The sequence below is a fragment of the Eretmochelys imbricata genome, chromosome 6, assembly GCF_965152235.1.
Source record: "Eretmochelys imbricata isolate rEreImb1 chromosome 6, rEreImb1.hap1, whole genome shotgun sequence".
NCBI classification, from domain to species: Eukaryota; Metazoa; Chordata; order Testudines; family Cheloniidae; genus Eretmochelys; species Eretmochelys imbricata.
Window position 1 is genome coordinate 50,920,740 of NC_135577.1, and position 12,628 is coordinate 50,933,367.

The following is a 12,628-nucleotide window of genomic DNA, read 5'->3' on the forward strand; positions in this document are numbered from 1 at the left end:
GGTGGCATCTGACTCAGATGATAAAAACGAACATGTTAGTCCCCTCTGTTTTGAATCTTTATTGAGCAGAACCCATCATCAGCATGGCCACATGTCCTCTGGAATGGTGGTTGAAGCATGAAGGGACATATGAATCTTTAGCGCATCTGGCACATAAATATCGTGCGATGCCAGCTACAACAGTGCCTTGTGAATGCCTGTTCTCACTTTCAGGTGACACTGTAAACAAGACGCAGGCAACATCATCTCCTGCAAATTGTAACCAAACTTGTTTGTCTAAGCAATTGGGCTGAATGGACTTATAGGCTCTAAAATTTTACATTGTTTTGTTTTTGAATGCAGGGGGTTTTCTGTACATATTTTTAAGTTCAACTTTCATGATAGAGAGATTGCATTACAGTACTTGTATTAGGTGAATTGAAAAATACTATTTCTTTTGTTTTTTTACGGTACAAATATTTCTAATAAAAAATAAATGTAAAGTGAGCACTGTACACTTTGTATTCTATGTTGTAACTGAAATCAATATATTTGAAAATGTGAATAATATTGAAATAAATGGTATTCTATTATTAATAGCGCGATCACAATTAATGTTTTAATTGCATGATTAATCACAATTAATTTTTTTAAACGCTTGACAGCTCTAGTTACTTTCTAACCAGTTTCCTCTTCTAGTTCTCATGTGTTAGCAAGATGGAGGAAAACGTGAGGTGCAAACATCCAAAGGGAATCATTATTCCTTTAAAAATAGTTTCCATTACATTTTGAATGGAATGTCCATGGAAACACTTCTTAACTTTTGTAAAAAGCTATAAAAAAGTGGATGGGTGGATGAATATACAAGATGGATGGAAAACACACACACACGCAAAGCCTTAATTTGACCCAACTAGTTCATCTCAGATCCTGGATTTTAAAATCAGGTCCACCCATGCAGATCTGATTACAGGATCGTGGTAAACTGAAGTCTAACTTTAAAAGTGGAAGGACAAACTCACTCTCTTTTTTTGCTCTGCTTTTTTCTCTTGTCCTTCTGATCCTGATAATTGCTTCTTAAGTTCTTCCAGTTGTGAGGTTAGTGATGTTACCTTGGCTTTGTTCTGCAGCTTTATCTTTGAAAGCTTGGCTTCAGAAGCTTCTTTTTCTTCCTACCAACATCAGAGTATATATATAATATCATAAATCTAAAACAGTTACCAAGAACTTCTACCTCCACAAGGACATTTAACTTCCTGACCAGAAGCCCTGCAACTATAAAGCAATTGGATAAAATTCCTTTCATTACAGCGAAGGGTCTGCACTGGGCTACTATGATACTCACAGGTATTGAAACTTAAGGGGCAGCATCACACTAAAGATTATATATTAAAGAAATTTTCCTTTCCTTTCCTGTAATACTACTTCAAGGCCTAAACCTTCAAAAGTACATAGTGATTTGGAGTGCCTTAATTTTCAGATGCCTGACTGCAGACACCTAAATGGCCCTATTTTTGTAAGGCAGGTGGCTCAGCTTACACTATCTCAGCTTTTTACTCAGCTGGGACAATGTAACTGGGATGAGGTGCTCCACTTCCTTGATGACAAACTAAATACTACACCGATATTATGAATGCTGGTCACTTGATCATTTGTGCCTCTGGTCAGCTACATTTAGATTCACAACACTGCAGTGGAATGTTTCATTAAAAATAGTTTAGTTTGATTTGTTTTAACAAAAAAATATTTGTTCAATATTAGGTTTTGTAAAAGGCCATCTTTTGAAACTTATTTTTAGACTAACATGAAAATGTCCCATTAAAACAGAAGGGTGAAAACATATCTTTCAAGAACTCACGACAAATATGAGCTCTAATCAAAGAAGTTAATGATGAAAATCCCTCAACAATCTATAGCGCATCTAGTATAAATTCCTTCCATTTACTGTGGCCAAAAATCAAGGGTGACATGCAGTACCATAAGGAATACAGAAATTATGATTGAAAGAAATTTGGAGGGAAAAGTAATTTTTTTTATCTAAAGCAGCTCAGTCTGGGATAAGTCTGCATCCTAACCAAATGCAAAACAATATTTTGGACAATATTAACCTAAAAGGAGGAAAAAGTCCCTGTCCAGCTTTGCACAACCTTCAGTTTGCAACTGATAATAGTCCCCCACATTTATCAAGAGCATCTGTTCTCTCTTGGGGATTGCCTATGTAATACCCAAAGCTGGTTACAATTCTGGAAACAGGAGGTAAATTGGTAGGAAGCTGTAATGTATCCCCATGGACCTGCAAACTGTGATCACTGCTTCCTTAGTCCCTAATATTGATATAACTGACTCTTAAGCCTGTTTTTAGGAAAACAGCTTATTCACCCAAGAAAACATGACTGCAGTTCATTTTCTTCTGCAGCTGAACAGTCAGTCACATTGATGTGTACACACAGTACCTTTAACCGATGATCTCTATTCCGAAGTTCATTATCCTTCTCTCTGATAAGTTCTTTGAGCTGTGTTACCAGCTGTTCAGTACGTGTCAGCTGTTCAGTCAAATCAGCCACCGACATGTTTGCTGCATCTTGCGAGCCATGAGCCTACAGACATTAAGTATACTTTTGATCAGACAAAATGGTGCAGACAGCGCTGGCTGTGCACAAATCACAGTCGTCAGCTTTTCAGCCAACCCAATCAAATTTAGGCAGAGGGTAGTATTTTTAAAACTTAAACATACCGTCTAGACAGCTTCAGGATCATTTGTCAAATATGAGTTACAGAAGCAGCACTGAAATGAAACCTTGGTAACTGAAATCTCTGTAACACACATTGTTCCCTTCAGTGCAAACTAAACTGTACTACAATACAGTGGAGACACTATGCTGTTACAACCTGACATGATAAAGAAATCCCTGGTTGTTTTTCCCCTTCCATTACTCTATGCGTGGCTGTCTTTACATTCTGAACTCCTTGGAGCAGAGACTGCCCCTTTTTGTCTGCCTGGAAAGCAGCTAGCACATTGTAGGTGCCACCATAAACAATAAAATCTCTCATTTCCAGTCAATTCCACTGCAAAATTAGAAGCCACCTCAACTGAAGTGTGATCACTTGCCAAAAGAAGGCTTGACGGCAGAAATCTAGGCTGTGGGTGGAACGAATGCACCTGTCAGGACAAGGCTCAAGGGAGAATTCTTGAAAATATCCAAGGAATCCACAGCACCCTACCCTTTTAAAACAACAGAACCAGCTGAAAAACTTTAAAAAAGTAAGGGGAGAAAAGAGGCATTTCTCCTCCCTCTCACCACAAAAAATTGTTTAAAAAAAAAAAAAAGGAGTTGGCACAAAATTACAGCACTAGTTACTTTACAAATCCATTTGTGTTGTTTTTAGAAACTTTTCTTGTATAGAGGGATGAGAAGTGATACACAGAGATTTTTACCCATTACTAGAAAAAATTAATAGTTTCACTGAATGTTGCCTAATTTTAGATACCTGGCAGTACTTTCAGCAGAAGAGAGAAAAACTCTTCCCATTACAAGCTATAAGATTCGTACTATTAAATATAATAATCTTGAAAATGGCAAAAATAATCCAAAGCCTCAAGAGTCATGCATTTTAAATCTAATACTGACGGTTAAATAGTCAGCATGATTTTAATTCTTGAGGTTCGCTGCTGGTGTTAATGCAACTAATGATATGTACAGCCAAGTGCTAGCCTGCAAAAAGGGATTAATTTAATGTTTACATGGCTTCTGCTGATCTTTTCTTAACTCAAGATAAACATGTCGAAAGTGAGCAGTGTAGTTGTGGCTAGACTCTGAAGATTAAAGCTAATTGGACTGGAAGCATTGAAGCCACCATTACCTTTAGTGACTATCTTAGAAGAACAGGTTAAGCAAGTTAAACAACAGCCCTTGCAAAAAAGCAAATACTTATTACCACATCTTGAATTGAAATTTTTAAAATTAACAAGTTTTTTAAAAAGTCAGCACTTACAAAGTTTTTGCTTTGTTTTGTTTTTTAAAATACTTACTACTGCTTTAGGGGATGAATCATCTCCAGTGCCCCATTTCCACATAGTTTCAAGATGGCTGTGAGAAGGAATAAGGAAATACAATTATACTGCAATGAATATCAGTACCACTTAGAAAACTATATACATAACAGACTTGTTTTCTGGTATTTTTTCTCCAGACCTTTCAGTTCAAGATAATTCAAGCTAATTTAATATTGTTTTAAAAAAAAACAAAAAAACAACCCATTTGCTGAAACCTGATAGGAACTTTGACACCCAAGTCACATCACGAGTTGCTATTGATTATGAAGAAAGCGCTGTTTAATTCTTTTGTACATTATGTTACTTCTGCAGACAGGGAAGCCTCCGTAAAGTACCAACATTATCATCCCAAATATTTTTGGAAATTAAACTGAAAAAGACAATCTTAAAAATGTAAGTGCCTTAAAGTACTTTTTGGCACTAGTGCTATTTCCACCTACAAATAAAAGGTACAGACTGTACTCAGTTTGCTATCATATAACCTGACCTTAGACTCATGCTGTATTTGCCTCTGCAGTATGACAAATATTATTCCAATTCATATTTCTACAGAATGAACAGATTGCTGTGCACAAAAAATAAAGACATTGTGGCTTTCTGAGACTTTCTGCAACCTCCATGACTTCTGCAGGGGCCAGTGTGGCTGACCCCAGGGCTGGCCACACAGCTGGCTCAGGGGCCAGCTGTTCAGGTGGACCCTGGGGACAGCCACAGCAGCCGCTGCTCCAGCCGGCCGGAAAAACCACAGCCCCAGGCAGCGGTCCCCGGCTGGCCAGAACAGCTGCAGTCCACGGCTAGCCAGCCGGCACAACCACAGTCTGCAGCCCTCAGCAGCTGGTGCCGCTGGCCCCCTGTACCCTCCTATCATGGACAGGTCACGGTCCGTGAATTTTTGTTTTTTGCCCATGACCTGTCCATGACTTTTACTAAAAATACCCATGACTAACTAAATCGTAGCCTTGACTATGGCATATCACACTGTACAACAACTGAGCATCTCCCACTCATATGCCTAAGGGCCTAAATCTTGAGAAGGGCACTAACTAGGAATTGCAGGTGCTCAGCACCTCTCTGGTTCAGACCTAAACACAAGCTTTCAAAGAGCCTGATACCTAAATTATAAGTAATTTTTAAATTTAGTAGCCAACTTGATACGATGCAGCTTTGGGGCTCCTCTATTTCAAGCATTTCAAGGCCTTTGAAATGTTTCTCCCCTTGATGCAGGAGTTACTCACACTAATGGCTCTGCCACACATTGCAAGAACAGGCCTTCCTGAATTTAATCACATCTTTCTAAAGCAAAAAGAAAAGGAGTACTTGTGGCACCTTAGAGACTAACCAATTTATTTGAGCATGAGCTTTCGTGAGCTACAGCTCACTTCATCAGATGCATACCGTGGAAACTGCAGCAGACTATATATACACAGAGAATATGAAACAATACCTCCTCCCACCCCACTGTCCTGCTGGTAATAGCTTATCTAAAGTAATCGTCAGGTTAGGCCATTTCCAGCACAAATCCAGGTTTTCTCACCCTCCACCCCCCCACACAAATTCACTCTCCTGCTGGTGATAGCTCATCCAAAGTGACAACTCTTTACACAATGTGCATGATAATGAAGTTAGGCCATTTCCTGCACAAATCCAGGTTCTCTCACTCCCTCACCCCCCTCCAAAAACCACCCCCATACACACACAGACTCACTCTCCTGCTGGTAATAGCTCGTCCAAACTGACCACTCTCCAAGTTTAAATCCAAGTTAAACCAGAACATCTGGGGGGGGGGGGGGGAGAGGGAGGAAAAAACAAGAGGAAATAGGCTACCTTGCATAATGACTTAGCCACTCCCAGTCTCTATTTAAGCCTAAATTAATAGTATCCAATTTGCAAATGAATTCCAATTCAGCAGTTTCTCGCTGGAGTCTGGATTTGAAGTTTTTTTGTTTTAAGATAGCGACCTTCATGTCTGTGATTGCGTGACCAGAGAGATTGAAGTGTTCTCCGACTGGTTTATGAATGTTATAATTCTTGACATCTGATTTGTGTCCATTTATTCTTTTACGTAGAGACTGTCCAGTTTGACCAATGTACATGGCAGAGGGGCATTGCTGGCACATGATGGCATAAATCACATTGGTGGATGTGCAGGTGAACGAGCCTCTGATAGTGTGGCTGATGTTATTAGGCCCTGTGATGGTGTCCCCTGAATAGATATGTGGGCACAATTGGCAACGGGCTTTGTTGCAAGGATAAGTTCCTGGGTTAGTGGTTCTGTTGTGTGGTATGTGGTTGTTGGTGAGTATTTGCTTCAGGTTGCGGGGCTGTCTGTAGGCAAGGACTGGCCTGTCTCCCAAGATTTGTGAGAGTGTTGGGTCATCCTTTAGGATAGGTTGTAGATCCTTAATAATGCGTTGGAGGGGTTTTAGTTGCGGGCTGAAGGTGACGGCTAGTGGCGTTCTGTTATTTTCTTTGTTAGGCCTGTCCTGTAGTAGGTAACTTCTGGGAACTCTTCTGGCTCTATCAATCTGTTTCTTTACTTCCGCAGGTGGGTATTGTAGTTGTAAGAAAGCTTGATAGAGATCTTGTAGGTGTTTGTCTCTGTCTGAGGGGTTGGAGCAAATGCGGTTGTATCGCAGAGCTTGGCTGTAGACGATGGATCGTGTGGTGTGGTCAGGGTGAAAGCTGGAGGCATGCAGGTAGGAATAGCGGTCAGTAGGTTTCCGGTATAGGGTGGTGTTTATGTGACCATTGTTTTTTAGCACTGTAGTGTCCAGGAAGTGGATCTCTTGTGTAGACTGGACCAGGCTGAGGTTGATGGTGGGATGGAAATTGTTGAAATCATGGTGGAATTCCTCAAGGGCTTCTTTTCCATGGGTCCAGATGATGAAGATGTCATCAATATAGCGCAAGTAGAGTAGGGGCTTTAGGGGATGAGAGCTGAGGAAGCGTTGTTCTAAATCAGCCATAAAAATGTTGGCATACTGTGGGGCCATGCGGGTACCCATAGCAGTGCCGCTGATCTGAAGGTATACATTGTCCCCAAATGTGAAATAGTTATGGGTAAGGACAAAGTCACAAAGTTCAGCCACCAGGTTAGCCGTGACATTATCGGGGATAGTGTTCCTGACGGCTTGTAGTCCATCTTTGTGTGGAATGTTGGTGTTACCAGCAGGAGAGTGAGCCTGTGTGTGTATGGGGGTGGTTTTTGGAGGGGGGTGAGGGAGTGAGAGAACCTGGATTTGTGCAGGAAATGGCCTAACTTCATTATCATGCACATTGTGTAAAGAGTTGTCACTTTGGATGGGCTATCACCAGCAGGAGAGTGAATTTGTGTGGGGGGGTGGAGGGTGAGAAAACCTGGATTTGTGCTGGAAATGGCCTAACCTGACGATTACTTTAGATAAGCTATTACCAGCAGGACAGTGGGGTGGGAGGAGGTATTGTTTCATATTCTCTGTGTATATATAGTCTGCTGCAGTTTCCACGGTATGCATCTGATGAAGTGAGCTGTAGCTCACGAAAGCTCATGCTCAAATAAATTGGTTAGTCTCTAAGGTGCCACAAGTACTCCTTTTCTTTTTGCGAATACAGACTAACACGGCTGTTACTCTGAAACCTTTCTAAAGCAAGTTTCCTATCAGATCCATTTTGTCAGCATGTGCATGAAAGCTAATCCCACAGTACAGGCAGCTCAAATGTAAACTTATATGTACCGCAGCACTAAGAACATCTGGCTCATCTGACAGAATTTAGTTAACTCTTCAAGAGAGGCCTGTGCTATAATTTATCACATTTGGTTTGATGGCCTGCATTAAGAATACTACACACATCTTGCTGTACTTCTGACTTTGGCCAGTCTTCAAGTTGCAACAACAAATGAGAAGCCAAACAGCATCTGTTCAGTCACCTGTCCCACAAGCAACACTTTTCAATGGAATGTAATTTGCCTTTTCAAATCTGCATGTATAGGTTTCAGTAAAAGCACAGCAGAACAGCTGTGCTTCTGAATTCAGCAGATCAGTTTATTAAAAATGCTGGCACATACTTTATCTGAAAGGAAATGAAGAATGAGAGCACAGACTGTTATTAAAGCTGAGCATTTACCACTGCTAAGCTAGAAGCAAAGATCAGAGTGTTATGCAGGAAACATAACAATCTCTTCTGGCTTTAAAAACCTATGAATCACAGAGGGACCTGGATGTGGATATCATTACTTTTTTCTTTTTTTTGTTTTTAAACTCTCCTTCCTGCATCCCTCTTGAGTCACAAGACCCAATTTTGCCTTCAATAATACCTATGCATTCCTAGTAAAATGAAAGGGTATAATGAAGGCAGAATCTGGCTCAGTGTAGCTTGGGGCTGTGTGTAAATTTTTTGTACTTGTAAATGCTTTAAAACCCAACAAGCATTAGCTGATGCAGCAAGTTTAGTTCACTACATACCACATCCCCTTGGATACCCTGACCAATACTTTTGACATGTTATTTACATGACGGATGTTAATTAAGGAGCTTTCAGGAAGGGCAAGAACCAAAAACAAGTTGGGCAGCACACCTGCACTGGACTCTCTTTACCTATCAAGTCAACTGGGAGATACTGATGGGAGTTGTTTTTCTTAAATCAGCCAGAAGAAATGGTTTTTAGGAGTATAAGCATCAAGTTTATAAGAACTGAACCCTTAGGAATCAAATCCTGGCAAACACAACTCAATTCTTTCTCTTCCAAAGAAGTTAAATGGAGCTCCACTTCATTTACCATGTGTTCATTTTTCAGATGTGAACTTAACCAGCAAATGCCTATCTGCTACGTAGAGCATTAATTATCTATAGGCCCCAATGTTCTTAGTGACCATTCCTGAAGTTATAGAAGTTCTGATTTCCTCTCTCTTTCCATATCAATTCCAAACTCCTCACACTCATTTTCAAATCTCTGCACAGCCCCAGTACAGCATCCATCTCAGTCCTTATTGCCTCACTTCATGCACTCTGCTTTGACAACATCTTTGTTTTAACTGCACTATGTACCACTTTCCACTATGCTAGGAAAACCTCTTCTCCACCATGGAAAATTGGGGAAAGCCCACAAAACCTTAACAGATCTTGGGAGAAACTACAGAGGCCCTGTGCCTCCGTACAGCCTCTGGGACATCATGTTGGTCTCCACTGAGCCACGGAAGCAGTACGGCCCGAACTGAGTGGTTACTGTAATACACCATGAGAGGGAGGAGCAGAAATGATTGCTAACGAGGGTCCCACTCCTACACTCACACGTGCTGTACACATGTGGATAGTGTCACTTATGTATTTGTAAAATTGCCCCAACCCTAAATATTACTTACAGAAATAGCTTTATATGCATGAGTAGTCATTTAATTGTCCTCAAGGGGCTGTCAGGGAATTATGTGCTTCTCTCTGACCCTCTTCCATAAATATGGGGATGGCAAAGAAGGATGCCCTAAAAGGTACTCCTTTCTACCGCCACCCTAGATGTGAATGGTAGTTCTCCCCATTCACCAGTGAGGGCAAAGGGGCACACTATGTACATTGGTGGAATTTGTAAGTAAGACCCTACTAAGTGTTTTTAATGTAAAATATCCTTTATTTTGTACTTGATATGTGTAAATTTAGGGGGAAATATACACTTTCAATAGTTTGTTCATTGCCATAGCATTATCTTGCTTCCATCCTCTCTACATTCCATAAATCCTGAATTTGATGTTGCCTGCTTGGGCAGTTATTCCTCCACTTTGTGTCTGATGCCAAAAAAACTATGTTAAAAGACAACATTGTGGTTGAGAATAAAAATGAAGTCAGCAAACTCAAGGTTATGAAACCTACAGCAAAAGGTAACTCAGATATTTGTGTGTATGGTGCATTCTATATTACTGAGTACCTTCTTTTATTTCTTACATTAACACACATGGAGTAATTAAACACATGTATTTGAGCGTGTAGGGCACCAGAAACACAGCACGTTTCCATACATCTGGAGCTCCATCCTTAAATATGCTCAGTTAATGGAAAGCTGTGCTGTATGTTTGTTATCAAACAAATGTTATCTGTAAGTCAAGATTTCTCCACAAATGCCAAATGGCTTTTGTCCTCATTGAGAATGGTCATGGAAAATCGGACGCTCAAAAAAAACTGGACACTATATTAAAAACACTACAAAATTGTCTTTAATGTATTAAAACTAATACCAAATATGAAAACTAATAGGGTGTCAGACTGAACATTTCAACCTTAGGCTAAGAACAAACAAAAGCAGTCAACCTAAGGGTCTTTAAGTTTTCAGTCCCAGAACACAAGCTTATGAAGAGAAACAGTGATGTTTTAATCTCAAGTTATTTTTGACTGTTTTGCATAAAATTTACTATTCTGAAAGAAGGGTCATAAGCTAGGAATGACAAGTAGGCTGACTATTTGTAAATAGGGGAGATAATTATTCAAACTGGTCCTTTTGGCCTACACACGTTTATCTGACTTCAAGCCTACTCCAAGTTGCAAGTACACCCTAAATTAATATAACTGAAAAATTAGAAAACACTTTATTCGCAGTATGAAGTTTAAAGCACTTGGTAGTTAGTTTCATTACTTCTCCTCTATAGTAACTTCACTTTCATTGTTCACACAGGATTTTCACAAAGCAGCAGGGAAGAAAGACCTTTTTCAAAAAATAAGAAAATATAACTGTAAAGCTACAGTGGAATTCAGGTGGGTGTGAAGTGCCTGGAATTATATGTAACTTTTACTTTCTTGTCTTTCTGATTTTCAAGTCATTGTGTCCTGAAGGAGCCATATTGGCTTCTTATTATTCTTCCTTTCTTTCCTTTAATTGGGATAGTTTGCTGTTGTGCCTTTAATATTATCTAAAAATTATTATATAAAATTATTTAATATTAACAAGAAAAATTGCTGGCTCCCCTGAACTCCTTTTCTTCTTCGATTTTCCTCCCATGGGACCTTATCTATTAGTTGTCTGAGTCTGGTAAAGTCGGCTTTTTAAAAGTCCATTGTCCTTAATTTGCTGCTCTCATTCTTTCCTTTCCTTAGAACCATGGAGCCTATTATTTTATGAATGCTTTCACCCAACTTGCCTTCAACGTTCAGATTTACAACAAATTCCTCCCTTTAGGCAGAATCAAGTCTAAAATGGCTCCTCCTGGTTATTTCCTCCACCAGCTGAAACAAGAAGTTGTCCCCAACACATTCCAAGAACTTATGGGAGATTTTGTGTTTTGCTGTATTACTTTTCCAGCAGATATCTGGGTATTTAAAGTCCCTCATTACTACCAGGTCTTGTGTTTTGGATATGTCTATTATTTGTGCTAGAAACACCTAATTCACCTTTTCCTCCTGATTTACTGAGCTTCCTTCCCCCATGCTACACTGGGCATGCCCTTTTTTGTGAGATGCCCCAGGAATTCAGATGCAATGGATTACACATCTCCTGAATATTTCCTGTTCAATCATGACTACACCACAGTCCTGGGAGCCCACTGCAGCTCTAGCCTGAGCCTATAACCAAGGCAACAGCTACACTACAGTGGCCCTCCTTTCCCAACCGGGTTTCCAGGGCACATGCCATGTTTGGGGGAGAAAGGGGTATTCCCCAATGGCGGTGTCAACCCCGGGGGTACTGAAGTCGCGTGTCCCAGCACTGGCCAGTCTCTTGCGCTGCCAGGGCGCCACGGAGCAACGCAACAAGAGCGTCCCGAGTTACCATCAGGATCCAGCTAGAGGGCACCGCCGAGTGCTGCCGCCGGCCCAGCCACTACGTCCTTGGGGGCGGACGGGGCCTGGCTGCAGACAATAGGAGCCCAATCTCCGTCCCTCCCCGCAGGCTGGGCCAAACCCGGCTGAGGAGGAGTCACCCCCCCTCCCCAGCTGCGCCCAGGCCGGTCCGGGACCCGATGCTGCTCACCTGCGAGCCGCACCGGGGGTGGGGGAGGGGGGAGAATCCGGGCCCCGCTCACCTGCGAGCCGCACCGGGGGTGGGGGAGGGGGGAGAATCCGGGCCCCGCTCACCTGCGAGCCGCACCGGGGGTGGGGGAGGGGGGAGAATCCGGGCCCCGCTCACCTGCGAGCCGCACCGGGAGGGGGCGGGGCCGGGCCGGGCCACGAGGGTATCCGGGGAGGGGGAGCGCGCCCTAGGGGCGGCGGTGCCGGCTGCAGCAGCGAGGGCTCCGGCTCCTCCTCTTCGGCCCGGCCCAGGTGCTGCAGGGACAACAACTCGCCACCATCCCGGCGTCAGCAGCACCACGGCCGGGCATACGTCAGCGCGTCGTCGCCTCCCAGAGCGCAGCCAATGGCGAGACGGTCCTGCTCGCAGTCGCGTCATCGCCCCCGGAGAACGCGTGGGGGAGGGGAGCTGCCGGGGGTGGAGCCTCCGCCAGGCGGGCGGGGCTTGTACAAAGGGCCGGGGGAGCTGTCCAGGGGCGAAGGGAGGGAGGTGGGGGTGTTCCCACCCTTGTGTGAAGGGAGGGGAAAGTCAAGTGTCGTTTCCTCTCGGGGGCTCAGGGCTCGGCATCCCTGACCCCAGATCCAGGGCATGTCGTGGGGCTAGCAGGGGTCGCCCTTGCCCTTGCTGAGCAGA

The 12,628-nt window shown here is 42.5% G+C and overlaps 1 protein-coding gene across 1 annotated transcript in view; it reads right to left on the reverse strand.

Moving 5' to 3' along the window:
- Positions 1–4,067, reverse strand: part of LOC144265677 (uncharacterized) — a 58,913-nt gene extending 54,846 nt beyond the window's left edge. Inside the window, exons 1-3 of the mRNA XM_077818515.1 lie at positions 4,010–4,067; positions 2,433–2,576; positions 1,002–1,151 (exon numbers count right to left, since the gene is read on the reverse strand). Of these exons, the coding sequence (XP_077674641.1) occupies positions 1,002–1,151; positions 2,433–2,576; positions 4,010–4,054 (339 nt within the window). The 5' untranslated portion in view covers positions 4,055–4,067. The remainder of the gene's footprint in view (positions 1–1,001; positions 1,152–2,432; positions 2,577–4,009) is intronic.
- Between the last annotated feature and the right edge of the window lie 8,561 nt (positions 4,068–12,628).